The sequence below is a fragment of the Drosophila obscura genome, unplaced genomic scaffold (genome assembly GCF_018151105.1).
Source record: "Drosophila obscura isolate BZ-5 IFL unplaced genomic scaffold, ASM1815110v1 contig_1, whole genome shotgun sequence".
Classification (NCBI taxonomy): domain Eukaryota; kingdom Metazoa; phylum Arthropoda; class Insecta; order Diptera; family Drosophilidae; genus Drosophila; species Drosophila obscura.
Window position 1 is genome coordinate 4768291 of NW_024542679.1, and position 15132 is coordinate 4783422.

At 48.1% G+C, this 15132-nt stretch overlaps 6 protein-coding genes across 7 annotated transcripts; 3 read left to right on the plus strand and 3 right to left on the minus strand.

Annotated features, from left to right (window-relative positions):
- Positions 1-48: 48 nt before the first annotated feature.
- Positions 49-3069, minus strand: LOC111068615. Its single transcript, XM_022358221.2, has one exon. It carries the CDS (start codon positions 2362-2364, stop codon positions 208-210), a length of 2157 nt encoding a protein of 718 aa, XP_022213913.2. The 5' UTR covers positions 2365-3069; the 3' UTR covers positions 49-207.
- Positions 2685-4423, plus strand: LOC111068620 (ADP-ribosylation factor-like protein 5A). Its single transcript, XM_022358233.2, has one exon. The coding sequence runs from the start codon at positions 3255-3257 to the stop codon at positions 3792-3794; it is 540 nt and encodes a 179-aa protein (XP_022213925.1). The 5' UTR covers positions 2685-3254; the 3' UTR covers positions 3795-4423.
- Positions 4069-5818, minus strand: LOC111068619 (ras-related protein Rab-43). The gene is made up of 4 exons (XM_022358231.2): positions 5279-5818; positions 5124-5208; positions 4593-4849; positions 4069-4533 (listed from the first exon to the last, which is right to left on the minus strand). The coding sequence occupies exons 1-4, from the start codon at positions 5489-5491 to the stop codon at positions 4429-4431; spliced, it is 660 nt and encodes a 219-aa protein (XP_022213923.1). The 5' UTR covers positions 5492-5818; the 3' UTR covers positions 4069-4428.
- A 1280-nt stretch (positions 5819-7098) lies between these two features.
- Positions 7099-11372, plus strand: LOC111068604. Its single transcript, XM_022358200.2, has 4 exons — positions 7099-7377; positions 9865-10235; positions 10307-10715; positions 10770-11372. Exons 2-4 carry the CDS (start codon positions 9866-9868, stop codon positions 11059-11061), a joined length of 1071 nt encoding a protein of 356 aa, XP_022213892.2. The 5' UTR covers positions 7099-7377; position 9865; the 3' UTR covers positions 11062-11372.
- Positions 11365-13391, minus strand: LOC111068605. Of its 2 annotated transcripts, XM_022358201.2 has the most exons (3): positions 12939-13391; positions 11782-12870; positions 11365-11691 (listed from the first exon to the last, which is right to left on the minus strand). In XM_022358201.2, the coding sequence occupies exons 2-3, from the start codon at positions 12724-12726 to the stop codon at positions 11500-11502; spliced, it is 1137 nt and encodes a 378-aa protein (XP_022213893.2). In that variant the 5' UTR covers positions 12727-12870; positions 12939-13391; the 3' UTR covers positions 11365-11499. The 2 variants fall into 2 exon arrangements, with proteins under 2 accessions (XP_022213893.2, XP_041449819.1); XM_041593885.1 differs by having other exon boundaries at positions 11782-13391.
- LOC111068607 lies at positions 13357-15035 on the plus strand. Its single transcript, XM_022358202.2, has 2 exons — positions 13357-13541; positions 13597-15035. Exon 2 carries the CDS (start codon positions 13600-13602, stop codon positions 14977-14979), a length of 1380 nt encoding a protein of 459 aa, XP_022213894.2. The 5' UTR covers positions 13357-13541; positions 13597-13599; the 3' UTR covers positions 14980-15035.
- Positions 15036-15132: the final 97 nt, after the last annotated feature.

Below are 15132 nucleotides of genomic sequence, written 5' to 3' on the forward strand. Positions count from 1 at the left end.
CCAAAGCAAAAAATTCAAATCGAGAAATCGAATTATTTTGTTATATGGTATATATGTATGTATTATTGCATTATCTTCTTATAGCTATGAGTGTTTACTACTTAATTACAAACATGGTTTGGCTTTACAGTTTACATACAAACTACAGTCTGGTTTTACTTATTTTAAGTAACAAATGGCCTACAGAGTTTACAAGGAAGGGCTGTGCTATAACCTTATGCTACGATCTATGGCTATGTGCATCTCGTTGAACTGCTTGAGATGCTCGAGTATCTGGTCGCGCTCGTGCTCGTAGATCTCCCAGTATTTCAGATACTGGCCCACATGCTTTAGCACCAAACTGCGGGCAAAGTCCAGGCAGCTTCGGACATGCTTCATCCGTCGCCGGCAGCTGGCCAGCACCGATCGCAGCTGCTGCTCCGGCTCCAGTTGGGCGATGACAAAGGCAAACACAGTCTTTACATCAATCCGGACATTGTTCGGAAACACGACGGATTCGGTGGGACGCGCCTGCGGAAAGACAATCAGCGTGGGGCAGAGCGGCATGGATAGCTCCCATGGAAGATCGTTGGCCTGGCTGTCGAAGCGTATGAAGTTAACGCTTGGACTGGTGAGCAGCGCCGACACCTGGAGGAATGCTTGAGATAGTACGGCGGATAAGGCGCAGTCTGGACGATACATGAATACCACATTCGTGCCGTTTGGCCGCTGGAGAGCCTGCAGAAGCATTTGGCGGTTGAAGTAGCGATGGAAAGCCGTGTCCGGCGGTGGCAGCGCGTTCTTGTAAACCTTGGGCAGTGTTTTGGCATAGAACTGCCGAATGAAGTCCTTGAGAGCCACATACGAGAACGGATGGTCCTGCGGCATCACATGCAGCGCCTCCTCGGCCATGTCCAATATGAAGACCTGCACCGCTGAGGCGTCTCGCTCGTGGGGATGGTGGTGCTGATGCTGCTGTATGCCCAACTGCTGCAGATAGTCACCGTATTTAATGGAGTCGAAGATCACGACGCCCAGAGATCGATTCTTGGGGAAATCCTCTCCGGAATGTTGCCAGATAAGTTGACTGTACTTGGTCACCATGTTGGCGATGCCAATCTTCATGGCCGGCGTGCCATGGTTGGAATGGGCGAGGCACAGATTGCGCCGGTGCAGAGTCAGAAGCTGGCGCGACTCCGTGCCCCTGCCTGCCGACCGCTCCATGTGGTTCTGGTGCGTATAAGTTAGCCAGAGATGATTGAGGTACTTGTTGATCCTGTAGTAGTTGGCCAGAGTCGCTGCATTCAGCTGCGAGGCTCTATAGCAGTGCTTGCCACGTTGCTCTGCATTCTGAGAGGTTTCTGCATATAGTTCCGCGGGCATTTGCAGCAAGGAATATGACTCCACCTTCGCATGGCTCTCATCATTCGTCCAGTACGCGTCACAGCTGTCTGTCTGCCTTTTTAGGGCGGAAGCCATTTCCTTGACCATTACCAAGGGCATGGCACTCGCAGTGTGATGGCTCTGAGGCATCTTTACGCCCATGGCCAGCACGGGCGTGTAGCGCGCCTTCAAGGCTATTGTCGTGGGGGTTCCATATCCATTCGAGAAGAACGCCAGACTCTTGAGGGTGTGACGCACCCATCGGACGATGTCCAAAGCACGCCAATCGCTCGACGATGTGTTGAACGTATGCACACCATTCCGGCTGTCAATGACCACCAGCTGCGGCAGTGTGACGTCCTCCCCTCTCAGCATGCTCTTTGCACTCTTCCCAAAGTTAAGGGCGAACCGTATATTCCTCTCCGGATCGAACTCCAGCCAACAAACAGCGGCCGCCATATAGCGTTTGTATGCCAGACTGTCAGCGGAGTCCAGAAGTGCCAGAACGACAGCATCCGAGTGCTTCCTTAGTCCTGCCAGCTCGAGGCTGGTGTGCACCCGATCGATGGGCTCGATCAGATAGTTCATGAAACGCACGAGATCCTCAAAGTTCCAGTCTCCGGAGTATTGCAGAATGTGGCGCTGGTTGTAGCGCACTATCAACGTGGGCCACTTGTCCGGATAGCCTCCAGCGCCAGGCGTTGGAACGTGAGTGCTACTGCAGTTGCACTGAAAATGCCAGCAGTCGACGGCCCCGAAGAACGCGTACTCGTGGTAATAGTATGCCAGTCCGTTGTAGAGCGTCTTCGCTCTTCGAGCTTCGCTCGACCAGGACACGTAGTGCAAAATCATGGCAATCTCGAAATCAGATGCCTCGGCTCTGACGTGTGGGACACTGTGGCCAGGACACTCGGCAATGGGCGCCTGCTCGCGCCTCGTCGTTTGGGCCTCTGTGAACCGGACAGCGAGGACCAGTAGCACCAGTTTTAAAAATAAACTCATTGTTGGAAGAATGCAGCCGGTGTGCTGGCTAATTTAATAAATGTAAAGAGCACCATATGATTGGGAATATGCGGAAACTCCGGCCACACTACAGAATGTTAACACCGAGCTCTGACCAACGGGTTTTAGGTATCTGTGTCAGTTTTGATTGTTAAATACATTTTTTATATAATTGCTAAATTTATAGCGTTGATAAATCGTTAACGAATCATAAATTTCATTGAAATAGTTTAAATTCCAACGGATAATTTTAAGCAAAAAGTACGGCCGCACTGAAAAACTTCGATGAGCGCATCGATGTTTCCCCAGGCCTAGTATCGATACATTAAGACAAATACAACACTGACCAGCGCATATGCGTTAATTAATCACTTTTACTGTTTACTTTTTTAATATAAACTGCGTTAATTAAATTAACAATTAGTGCAGCAAGAACCAACTACGACGCGAAATCAAACTTAAAATCTCCGAGTAGCTGAATCGTCGCCATCGCTTCGCACCGTTCCATCCGTTCCAGCACTCGAAGAAATCTCTGTGAAGTGAACTGAAGCAAGGCCTTTCGCTCTGCATCTTTGGCAATCACAAATTACAAGTGTTTGTTGCAATGCATATGTAAATTCATTCGAGGAGAGTATCGGAGCGAGCGCATATATAATTTACAGCTTGGCCTTCCACTTTCCAACCACAACAACACAGCAGCAGCGACGACCACTCACTAGCTCTCACACTCACACACAGACGCACGCACAGTCACACAGAGTGAAAGAGAGATAACCTGGTGTGAGGCAATCACCGTCATCGCCTCCGTTTTGTCCCCCAGCCCAGTCTAGCTTTTGAATTTAATCAACAAGAAAACGCACTGCACAGACGGAACGGATCGCCATTGAAATATGGGTCTTTTACTCTCCCGCTTATGGCGAATGTTTGGGAACGAGGAGCACAAGCTGGTGATGGTGGGCCTGGACAATGCGGGAAAGACGACCATCCTGTACCAGTTCCTGATGAACGAGGTGGTCCACACGAGTCCCACCATCGGATCCAACGTGGAGGAGGTTGTGTGGCGAAACATACACTTTCTGGTGTGGGACCTCGGCGGCCAGCAGAGTTTAAGGGCCGCCTGGAGCACATACTACACAAACACAGAGCTGGTGATCATGGTCATAGACTCAACGGACCGGGAACGGCTGGCGGTGACGCGCGAGGAGCTGTATCGCATGCTGCAGCATGAGGACCTGAGCAAGGCCAGCCTGCTGGTATATGCGAACAAGCAAGATCTGAAGGGATCGATGTCGGCGGCCGAAATCTCACGGCAACTGGACCTGACCTCCATCAAAAAGCACCAGTGGCACATCCAGGCGTGTTGTGCGCTCACCGGCGAGGGCTTGTATCAGGGCCTGGAGTGGATCGTTCAGCGCATCAAAAACAAATGACAGGCCACTCTAGTAGCGTACGACCATAGTTAATAATTGTAGAAAAGTAAATCAATTTTTATGTAAATGTAAAGGCACACATAATACTGATAAAACGATGTAACAGATTTTAAGCGTTTCGCCGATTGTTTGAAAAGTTGTTGCCAAGCCAATTTTATTAAGTGTATAATATAACGATCCCTCTCCCCCCCTCAATGATAAAAATTTACGAGTGGTACGAGTTATGATAATGATAAAGTCTAAGATCTAAGCCAATTAACTACTTCCAATAAAATTACAAAATAAAAGAGTTTATTTCGAAACTGTTTCGTATTAAATTGAATACAGAATTGGACGTATCTTTCCACTCCTGTCTTCTCTTCGAACATTGCCTTATAATTGACACTGTTAGCGCGATTCGCTCGCTTGTTTGTTGATGTTTGAGATTAATTTGTACTCTATCGTCTAAAATAAATACATGGTTGTGTAAAAGTTAGTACATAAATTAAAGGGCTTACTCGCAGCCGCCAGTAAGTAACGCGTAAAAACAGTTTTAGGATTAGGATTAAATATTAGCAAACTAAATATATAGCCACACGAACAGTTTGATCACAAAACGTAAAAGCAAAATAAAACAATATCAAAACGGTGATGTCTAAGTGAGATTACAGGAGCTGCTGCAACTCTTAAGGGGCTTCCCCTGCCCCAGGGTAATGGTGTTCTCGTCCACAGCCTCCACATTGTTGGCATCGTGTTGGCGCTGCAATGGAAACACACAAGCATTAGCTTTGATCTTGAAAAAGGGAACCCAGAGTTAACCTTTAGTTCAGTGGCAAGGCAGCGGAAGGCATCCTCAACATTCATGTTCTCCTTGGCGGACGTTTCCATCACAAAAAGGATCTCAGGTATATATTGACACATTTGGCGAGCCTCTTCAAAGTCCACCTCGCGCTCCGTCTCCAGGTCGCACTTGTTGCCAATCAATATGATCAGCACATTCGATGCCGTGTATCTGCGCACCTCCTCGATCCATTTTTGCAGATTGGAGAAGGAAGACCTCTTTGTGATGTCATAAACTGTAGCGAAAACCAATTAATAAACATATTAATATACCAACAACATTCGGGTCTCTACGTGTACGACGCTTGGGGAGAAGATAACGAGGCCACAAGCAGAGCAAACACTATTAAAATCAATGCCTCGCAGTAACATTAAAGCGTGGAGCGGCGCGGCACTCGTTATCAGCGAATCACACCGTTCCTCGACAGGAGCTCTCCACTACCCTACTGATAGTGTCGGGCGGCGGCATGACAAATGAATGGGCGTATCCGGGAGATACCGACGACTCACCAATTAAGACACCGTTGGCCGAGCGATAATAGCTCTGCGTAATAGTGCGAAACCTCTCCTGGCCAGCCGTGTCCCAGATTTGCAGCTGCAGGAATATCATTCATCAATAGCATCCAAATAATAACTCCAACGATCACCCCCACCTTTGTACATACCTTAATTTGTTTTGCTTCCACGGCTATGGTTTTCATGGAAAAGTCCACTCCAATAGTATTGCCATGTCGCTCTATATAGTTCCCAGTCTTAAATCTGTCCACTATGCATGTTTTTCCAGTCCCACAATCTCCGATCAGGACTATTTTGAACAGGAAGTCAAAGTTCTCCTCGTTGGGCAGTGCCATTAAAGTCTGTGGGTTTCGGGCCGTCATTATATGCCGATGTCGTGTGTTGTGGGGAGTTTTTTTCTTCAATGAAAAAGGAAAACAAAGATTGAATAAATGCACTTGTTTGTGATGATAGGCACGCAGCTGTTCGGCAGCGATAGCTGTTTCCACCAGTGCTGCCAAATGCGCTTTTTTCCGGCAAATCTAGCTGTTTCTTAAGACCAGCTGCAGTAAGCGGGAATTCTGAATTTTTTTTGGAAATGCGTTTGGCGTTTTCAGCTTTTTTTTTATTGTTGGCAGGACAGAGATGCAATCAGCATAGTTTTTATGGTTTACATCGATAAGAGGAACGATAAGTGTGCATATCGGACCGTTGAGTTTTGAATTAAGTATTTATTATTATTTTAAATAAATGGAACATTAAAATATTGAATTGACAATATTTGCTTTCCACTCCTGCAATGCCTTGTGGCACTTTGCCAATTGGAAATCTATTGGGAAGATCTTATCATTACGCAAGAAAGCCATAAATGTCGGCTATTTATTTAAATGAGGCATTAGCAATAGTAAATGGAAAGCACTTGTGCGTGTGAATTGATGTACATCATTCATTCAATTGAAGCTACCATCACGTACATAGGTCAGGCTTTCTGATAACGTTTTTGGGTCTGGTCTGGTCTCTAAACCAATAAATTTTCACCACGTACCCTAATGATAGAGCCATTTAACGCTACAAAATTTGCTTTATTGAGTGATAAATATTTATGGGAATTGTGAAATATTCGTCAAGTTTTCCCCGATGCAATTTTTATTGACTTTCCATCCAAATAGAGACCTTGACCCACATCCAATGCTTCTACTTCTACTTCTAGACTCACTTTCAAACCGCAGCGGAAGCTCCCCACTCACGCCACAAAACTCAAAACATGTTCTATGCACATCTGTATCTTCATCTGTATCTTTAGCTGTAGCTATAGCTGTGTATGCAAAGTATCTGCTGCTGCTGACCAACTGCTTCGATTGCCAAGCGACTTGGAAACCGCATCCCAGATTCGGCGTCTGTGTACGCACTGGTCGCATCGCATCCATTTTCGCATGGAAAGTTTAATTGCTGCAAGCAAAGTCTAGGCCTGAGAACTTGTCTGTGTCTGTGTCTGTGCACGATCCACGATTATGATGAACGATGTCCAGCCAAAGAGTGAAACTAATTGCGACCCAGTTGCGCTCAGGGAAAACCCTCACGATGACTCACTGGAATGCCCAGGAAGTGCTCCTCTCACAGACTCTCCTCACAGTTGGACGCAGAACGCAGTTCAGTTCACCCACTCCCTGGCTTGTTCCTCCCCCCATTACACGCTGAAAGAAAATCAAACACCAAATTGGCAACTTCACACAGCAAACCCCACACAGGAGATCAGATATTTCAGTCTCTCTCATACTGGTTTGCCGTTTCGGCTGGCGGGTAGCTTCTGCTTCTGCTTCTGACTCGGACTCCATGCCATGCCTCCTGCCTTCTGCTCTGCTGTCGGCTTGGCTTCCTCTTCTTTGGCTCATTGTGGTTTTCGTCGTTGCCTTTTATCGTTCGCCTCGGCCGCTAGCCGCTTTAGTTGAATTTCAAACGTTTGCGCGCGCGGTCGTTGGCTGTTGGAACGGTTCCCCCACACCGAATAAAAAGCAAAAGCAAAATAAACCGAAATCCATGGAAGCTTCTCCTTCTAGCAAAGGACCAGCAACAGCACAGCACAACGCGCGAATTATAAAAAGTGAAAAACGTGTCGAGACCTCTGCATGACTCAAGCATTAGAAAAGTGAAGCTTGATCTTGTGCTGAACTCTGGCCAGCCAGACCAAAGAAAATTTTTGAAAAGGAAGCGGGAAATAGGACAAGTTCAACTCCAAAGATCTTTCCCAGCCGATTGAGCAGAGTCTTATGTAAGCTCTCCACCTCTTAAAGAATTTGCCCCAAAAGCAAAAAAAAAAACCCCCGAAAAAAACAATTACATTTCATTGGGTAATTGTCATGCATTCAGCGTTAGCTTGATTCGAACTTTCTATAGCTCTGATAGCTGAGTGCGAGTGATTTTTGTGTGTGGTGTCCGTTGCTGATGTTTGACTGTTTGATTGATTTCCTCGTACATGCCGAGCACGCACAGATCAGCAGTACGACACCACTTGCACTTTCCTTTGTCGCAATCATTTGCTGAATTTCTAATTAATTATTCAGTGCCAGTCCCTGTCCCTGTCCAGTGCGGTGCGGGTGCAACGTGCCTGCCCACAAAAAACAAAAAAAACAAAAGACTTGAGCATCGAACTCGTGTGCCCTGTCCAGTCCAGTCCGATTGCTTTGCTTGCTTGTTGTTTTAGTTTTGTTTTGGTTGCTTTGATTGGGAATGAAATAATCAAAATTATTATTCGAATTTTGTTCGACAAGTGTCGCCACTCACCTGCTGACCCAGTTTTCGGTTTCATTGCAAAAATTAAGTAAATTTCTTTATGTCGCGCCATACGCGCCAATCGTTGTATCCCGCTGATTGTTGTTGAAGTAAAAAAAAATAACACTCTTTGGATTCTGACAGCGGACAATCGGACCCACAGCCAGACACACGGACATGGATGGACACTCACTCGGGTCGTCCATACTTAGCGGAGTCAACTCCAATTAAAGCTTCAGCTGCACTAATTCGCCATATGTTGCAAAGGCTTTTCTCTCAATCTCAATCTCAGTCTCAGTCTCACTTCTCTCACTTTTCTCACTTCTCGACCGGCATTCCAAGCTGACATTTGTTGCGTGTTTGTTGTCTGCCACTGCCACTGTCCAAAGGGTAGGGTAGCGAGACTATCACATGAAGAGTGTTACAGCTACAGGAAAAGATACAGAGCAACAGATACAGAGACAGATCGTTTGTTGGCTTCCGCCTGTAAGGCACACAACTCTTCGACTCTGTTCTTTTTTGTTTGCTGCTTTTCTATTGCTGATTTCCTATAGAAATCAAAATGAATCCTTGGCCATAAGCGAGAGTCAACGAAAAGGCGTCGCTCTCTCTACCTCTGTGCACTGTCAACTGCATTTGGATATTAATTTAGATTTGGCGACGACTGGTCCCAGCCAGTTCTGCCTCCTCCCGTGGCGATGGCAACGCACTTCACTCGCCCAGTCAGTGCTTGTCTGCCAGGCAATCCAATCCGCACTCCTCCTTTCAGCGTAGCTTGTGACCGACCCCATTTTCATTTTCATGTCCATCATTTGCAGTGTGCAATTAATCCCATCTGAATTTTACGTACATTTTCACATGTGTACAGCCACGCCCAACGGCCTGGCCTGTCTGCTATTGTCAGCGTGTTTGTTTAGGCCTAATTTGCGTACAGTGCATCCAAGTGTCCAATAAGGAGAAACTCACTCTGGTGGCCAACCTTTGAGTGATTCGGACTAGAATGTTTGGTCTAGAAAGCTGCTGATGGTGCTGCTCGTGCTGCTGGTGCTAGGAAACCTGCCACCCAAATGGCCGTCAAATTGTAGCCTTGAGAAAGTGCAACACAGAATATGGCTTGGCTCTAATCATGGCCTACACTTCAGGCCTCCTTCTATATGGTGGTGCACCGAACCGGCTCCCTGGCTGGCTCCCCGGCTAGAGTTCTCTAGCTCTAAAGTGTGTTGCATCATTGCTGAATGCAACTGCTGCTGCTGTTGCTGCTGCTGCTGTACGAGTAAAAGTGCGTCGTGAAACGAGATATCAATTTGTAGTGCTCTCCATTTGGGATTTGGGATTCCTTACGGGGTGAAATCTTCAACAGGTTTCGTTTAGAATGATAAATCAATTTGTTGGGATGCTTTCACTGAAAGATCCACAAATCGCAGACCAGAGAGCCATTGCCATTGCCAATTCCTAATCCCGAGCTCTGCCTGATGGGGGGGGGTATTTTTATAGCTGTTTGAGTTTGGTTTTTTCCAAGAGTCGTAATCAGAATGCAAGCTGCCAGGCTGCTAACGGGGCCTGCAAACAGTTGCTGGAACAATGCCAGATCTCTGCTCGTGGATTGAAGCTTTCCCAAAAAATATCACGAGACACGTTCGACAGGGAAACCAGTTGCCAGTTGCTGCTGCTGCTCCATCGAATGGAGTAGAGTAGAGTAGAGCTGAGTGAAGTGGAGTGCAGGATGGGTTAAGAGCTGCAGATGAGAATGCAGAATGGGTTGTTGTGCGCAGAAAGAGTCGTCGCCAATTGATGTTATACAACTGTTGAATAATGATGGCCATTAGGCCGATGTTTTACTATAGCAGTCCCATTTGCCATTTGCCAGCTAATCGAGTTCATTGTCCAAGTCTTTTGTTTCTCCATAATGAGAGTAATCATCCAAGGATTCTTCATTTGTTATCTGTAATCTGTAATCTCTAATCACTTCTCCAATCGTTTCTCCCAGCATGAAGCTGTGGAACATTTCAGTCAGCCGCCTACTGCTTTTCATGCTGCTGCCGCTGCTGCTGCCAATCCTCTGCTTATGCCAAGACACATCAACATCACCGCCTCATCGACAGCAGGCGGATGCACAAGATTTGGCGGCCGCACAGCTGGCGGAAGTGGAGGCTGAGGCGCAGCCAGACGGCTGGGACGACGCGGATCCAGATGCGCCGCACATTCGCAAGAAGCGTCTGATTTGGATTACCGATGACGGACGGCTGGCACTGCCCCCAGGCACCTCACTGACATTCACGCCGACGATTGCCATGCCACTGGTGCGGCATCCGCCCGAGGGCTTCTTCTCCAACCTGACCATCAGTTTCCCAGTCACCAGTGAGTCCCCGCTGGCCGCTGTCCGCTCTCCAATGATTATTCGATTATCTCTACCCTCTCCATCCCTGCAGTTGACTTTGACAAGCTGGGACTGACGGACAATCAGAATCCCTTGGGTGATCTGCCGCCGCTGTTTTCCCGCTCCTTTGGCCACGAGGCGGGCCACATGGTGGGCGAATATGTGGCCAGATATCTGCACGTGCAGCGCCGCAAGCGGGATCTCAGCGAGCAGCGCAGCAGGAGCGAGGACTCACCGTTCAGGGTGCACGACGAGGGGCCAAAGTTCCCGGATCTGCCCAACGGCATGCAGCACATCTTCCACGGCGGCGAGAGGGTGCTGCTCTACGGCGTGGTGGAGGACTTCCTCTCCACTTTTGGCATGGATGGAAAGGCGTGTCTGCTGCGCACCATCTGCGAGATGCATTCCCGCAGCCTGGAGAAGTTCGGAGTCTTCGGGGAGATGACCAAATTGTTCTTAACGTGAGTAGCATAATTGCTTCGTTGGCTGGAACTGCTAATGAATCCCCATTTTAGGGTCACGGAATCGCCTTTTGCCGATCTGGTGCCCGACTACGTGCAGGCCCAGCGGATGGGCGAGGGCAAGCAGGCACCTGGCGAATGCTTCCCCTACTTCAAGGCCTGCCCCAAGAGCATCTTCAAGGCGCTGGCCAACAAATACGCCAAGCCATCCGCCACATCCTCGAGCCCAAGCAAGACGAAAAGGACGACGACCGCACGACCCATGGGAGAGTATCACGAACAGCAGGCCATACAGCTGCAGCTGCCAGCCAGTCGTGACACCAATAAAAATAATGTCTATATGTAGAGCCACCCACTGACACGCCTCCCGTTCACACTCCACCCATTGTTGACCTCGTTTAGGGATAGTTTTTAGCGGGCAATCCCATTGCAGGGATTGTCCATCAATTGAGTGAACATTCAGAGTCATTTGTGTGTAATTAACATTTACTAATTAATTTATTATTATTTATTTATTGTATTTATTGTGTTAGTCATAGGCGTCGTCGCTGGTTGTTAACTGCTTAGAATTTGTAGCTCTGTTTTGTGCTGTTGTGAAGCCTGTAAATAATTGCAATTGTGGCATAACCCCTTCCCGCCCCCGCCACCGTCCCCCTGCATACTAGAATAAAATTCCGAGTAACAAACACAAATGTGTGTGGCCACAGCCGTTCTACCGAACGCATTTGATGTGCAGCTGCTTTTCGTATACGTAATGTGAGACAGTGTCTCCACTCCACCCCCACTAAATGATGCCAAACAACTGCTTCAGATGATCCACATGAATGCAATTGATGTGGTACAACATGGTGAGATTCCGCACAATGCTGTCCAGCGAGAGGGCATCGCGCATCCAGTGCTGCTGCTGATGCAACCCAAAGGTAATGGACTTTTGCCATGCCTCATTGTATGCGACCTCCCTGTGAATGTTAAGCATCTGCAAAGGAGAAAAAGGGAAAGGGAGAGAGAGAGAGAGAACCTTTATTCATTCTATAGAGCACAGCACCCAAGAGAAAGCATCTCCCACCTCGATGAACAGCGTGGCCAGGGAGAGATGGCAGTCGCAGCTGGAGCTGTAGCGCAGGCGATAAAAGTGCAGACCCTTGAGGACAAAAATGTCACAAAGATCGGGGATATTATTGCCCGTTCCGATGCGCAGCAGCAGGCGCAACACAGTGCGATATTTGAGCATCCGCTCGTCCCGGATGTACTGCATCCGCGGCACGTACGGACAGAAGCTGCGCCGATCGTACTGCGGATAGACCTGGAGCAGGGCCAGCCAGTGGAAGGTGCCGTTGCAGTGCAGCCAGGCGGGGCCGGAGGGCACGAAGCTGGGCAGCGGATGCTCCGCGAAGGTGAACTGCATGGCCGGCAGGAACACAAACGAGATGACGCTGGGCATGCCTTCGTTGCGACTCTCACAGGCGAGGATCTCGTGGACGAAGCCCTGGTCCCCAATCTCATGTGTCCGATAGCTGAGCTTGTACCGCACTCCACTGTTGCAGGAGACGCTGCCCATGTGGGTAATTGCGTCGCGCAGATTGCCGCGGAGGAACAGCTGAACGCTCTCGGGATTTACGTATCCATTGCTCACCATCGGATGGCCATTGAGGGCATGCAGGTGGATGTACGCCGGCTGGGTCATATTGAAGATGGGTGTCACGCGAAATGGCATGCGAAAGCGCAGATATTGGTCAAAGTCCAGCGGGAAATCGATCTTGGAGCCCCTGTAGAAGGTGGCCGTGGCCAGGAGGTTCTGCAGCAAGAACTTGTACACCAGATCCTTCTCGGACATGGCTTCCCTTATGGTGCGACATAGGAACTCCGCATCCAGCTGCCAATCGGCATCGCCCTCATCGATCTCTCCACACTCCGATATCATTTTGATGCCCTCGTGGAAGAAGGAATGCCCTTCCGGCAGAATCAAAGCCCCTCCACATGCGGCTTCAACATTGTCATTGCTTTGATCCATGGCAATTCTGTCCACTCTCACAGCCCGATGGCAACTGCAGCTGGAGCTTGTCGCTGACTTCACATATAGTCATTTTCTATTGGGAAATTCGATATGTTGTATACTTATTGCACATTTTCCACTTTTAGCTCTCACTCGGTGCCGCTTTCCAGAATCGATTGTATTTACAAGAAAATTAAAGAACATAGCTTATTAGATCTCAACATACGCACCATTATTTTTAAATTATCAAACAGTAATTTCTTCGCGGGTTTAGTGGACGCACTTTTTTTCTTCGGTATATTTACGGTATATTATGAATATGACAAGGTATATTTCGGTATATTCTTGAGAAGGCGACGATATATTTGCATACTTTTTTCTCGCAAACAGTTCTTGTGCTGTGTGTTTGTACACATATAAATATGTAACATTTTCATATTATATAATTGTTACATTAACATAATGTTATAAAAACGTAGTTTTGTCGAATATAGTATTAATTACTACTATCGCACAAAAAATACCAACATTTTTCGCTCTCAAATCGTAGTGGTTTTTCCAAATGGTATTTAATGGTATTTATGTTTTGGCCGCACAACATAGCAAGTAGCTCGTACACAGGATGTATAAAAAAATACAATGGAAATTTCATGAATACAAAAAATTCTTGTTTAATAGTTAAGTATTTTGTTACATGGCATTAACCCTACGAGTGTCAAAAAACGTAAAGTCTCGACAAAACATATTTCGGTATATTGATCGAAAAATGCGCGGGTCACACTATACAGCTGCGTACGGCGTCTAAATCGGCGGGAAAAACTACACACAACACAGTAAGTCTTGGGAAAAAAAAGCATTGGAACATAATAATTATAGTATTTTCAATAGGAGATGGCACCCGAATCACCCGAAAGATCGAGCCCGCTCGGGCGTCGATACTGCGGCATGGGCAACCATATGCTCAGAGCGCCATACACCAGGGTGACTGATCGAAAAGTTCTCCACTTTGCACAACAGATCAATTCAGAACTGCGGCCCGATATGCCACTCTGTCAGGTTTGTTACGATAAACTGGAGGAAATCTACAAATATAAGGCATATAATGCGCGACAGCATCAAAAGAGGAAGCAGGCCGAGAGCGTCTCGGACGTGAGCTCAAGTCAGCGACAAGCCAACTCCTCGGACAACAGCTCGACGACGTCCACCTCCGTCCCACGTAGATTGGCGACGGCCACAGCGGCAATTAGACGACCAACCCCCGTGCCCGTCCTTACAACTCTTAGCGAGGACAACATGCCCACAACTAGCGCGGCGGCTGCCGAAAAACGGAAGCGCGCCAATCCACCGCCAGCGGCGCCGGAAAAACGGAAGCGCTCCAGTCCACCGCCAGCGGCGGCGGAAAAACGGAAGCGCTCCAATCCACCGCCAGCGGCACAGCATGTCACACAGTCATCGCAAAGCTCATATGTGAGCGATGAAGATGATCCCAACTCGAACGTGCGCCTGAATGAGGTGAATGGGACGCGGATGCCACACATCCAGCCGATACCCAAGCGACGCCAGGTGGTTCACCTGAATAAGGCTGCCATGGATATCTCTTTGGCAGGGTCACGGGTCCATGCACCCGAATCGCCCGACAGATCGAGCCCGCTCGGGCGTCGATACTGCGGCATGGGAAACCATATGCTCAGAGCGCCATACACCAGGGTGACTGATCGAAAAGTTCTCCACTTTGCACAACAGATCAATTCAGAACTGCGGCCCGATATGCCACTCTGTCAGGTTTGTTACGATAAACTGGAGGAAATCTACAAATATAAGGCATATAATGCGCGACAGCATCAAAAGAGGAAGCAGGCCGAGAGCGTCTCGGACGTGAGCTCAAGTCAGCGACAAGCCAACTCCTCGGACAACAGCTCGACGACGTCCACCTCCGTCCCACGTAGATTGGCGACGGCCACAGCGGCAATTAGACGACCAACCCCCGTGCCCGTCCTTACAACTCTTAGCGAGGACAACATGCCCACAACTAGCGCGGCGGCTGCCGAAAAACGGAAGCGCTCCAATCCACCGCCAGCGGCACAGCATGTCACACAGTCATCGCAAAGCTCATATGTGAGCGATGACGATGATCCCAACTCAAACCTGAGTCTGAATGCAGTGAATGGGACGCGGTTGCCACACATCCAGCCGATACCCAGGCGACGCCCGACGGTCCACCTGAATAAGGAGGCCATGGATATCTATTTGGCAGGGACCACGGGCGGATAATATTTTGTAACTTGTAAACCATACTCTTAGCTCATAATTAGTGTAGTTGAAATAAATTCACCCAAAACTCAATTTTATTTTTTCCATCTATTGGTATTAGGGAAAGCAATAAATATGTAGCTTTTAGTTTACGGCACAGAATAGTCGCTAGAA

Bases quoted from the DNA above. Each gene is read 5' to 3' on its own strand.
- LOC111068619 (XM_022358231.2), bottom strand. From the start codon at position 5,491: ATGACGGCCCGAAACCCACAGACTTTAATGGCACTGCCCAACGAGGAG. The intron at 5,209-5,278 runs GTATGTACAAAG...ATATTCCTGCAG, and splicing joins TGGAAGCAAAACAAATTAAG to CTGCAAATCTGGGACACGGC. The intron at 4,850-5,123 runs GTGAGTCGTCGG...TTTTCGCTACAG, and splicing joins GGCCAACGGTGTCTTAATTG to TTTATGACATCACAAAGAGG.
- LOC111068615 (XM_022358221.2), bottom strand. From the start codon at position 2,364: ATGAGTTTATTTTTAAAACTGGTGCTACTGGTCCTCGCTGTCCGGTTC.
- LOC111068605 (XM_022358201.2), bottom strand. From the start codon at position 12,726: ATGGATCAAAGCAATGACAATGTTGAAGCCGCATGTGGAGGGGCTTTG. The intron at 11,692-11,781 runs GTGGGAGATGCT...TCTCCTTTGCAG, and splicing joins TGGCCACGCTGTTCATCGAG to ATGCTTAACATTCACAGGGA.
- LOC111068607 (XM_022358202.2), top strand. From the start codon at position 13,600: ATGGCACCCGAATCACCCGAAAGATCGAGCCCGCTCGGGCGTCGATAC.
- LOC111068604 (XM_022358200.2), top strand. From the start codon at position 9,866: ATGAAGCTGTGGAACATTTCAGTCAGCCGCCTACTGCTTTTCATGCTG. The intron at 10,236-10,306 runs GTGAGTCCCCGC...CCATCCCTGCAG, and splicing joins CATCAGTTTCCCAGTCACCA to TTGACTTTGACAAGCTGGGA. The intron at 10,716-10,769 runs GTGAGTAGCATA...TCCCCATTTTAG, and splicing joins ATGACCAAATTGTTCTTAAC to GGTCACGGAATCGCCTTTTG.
- LOC111068620 (XM_022358233.2), top strand. From the start codon at position 3,255: ATGGGTCTTTTACTCTCCCGCTTATGGCGAATGTTTGGGAACGAGGAG.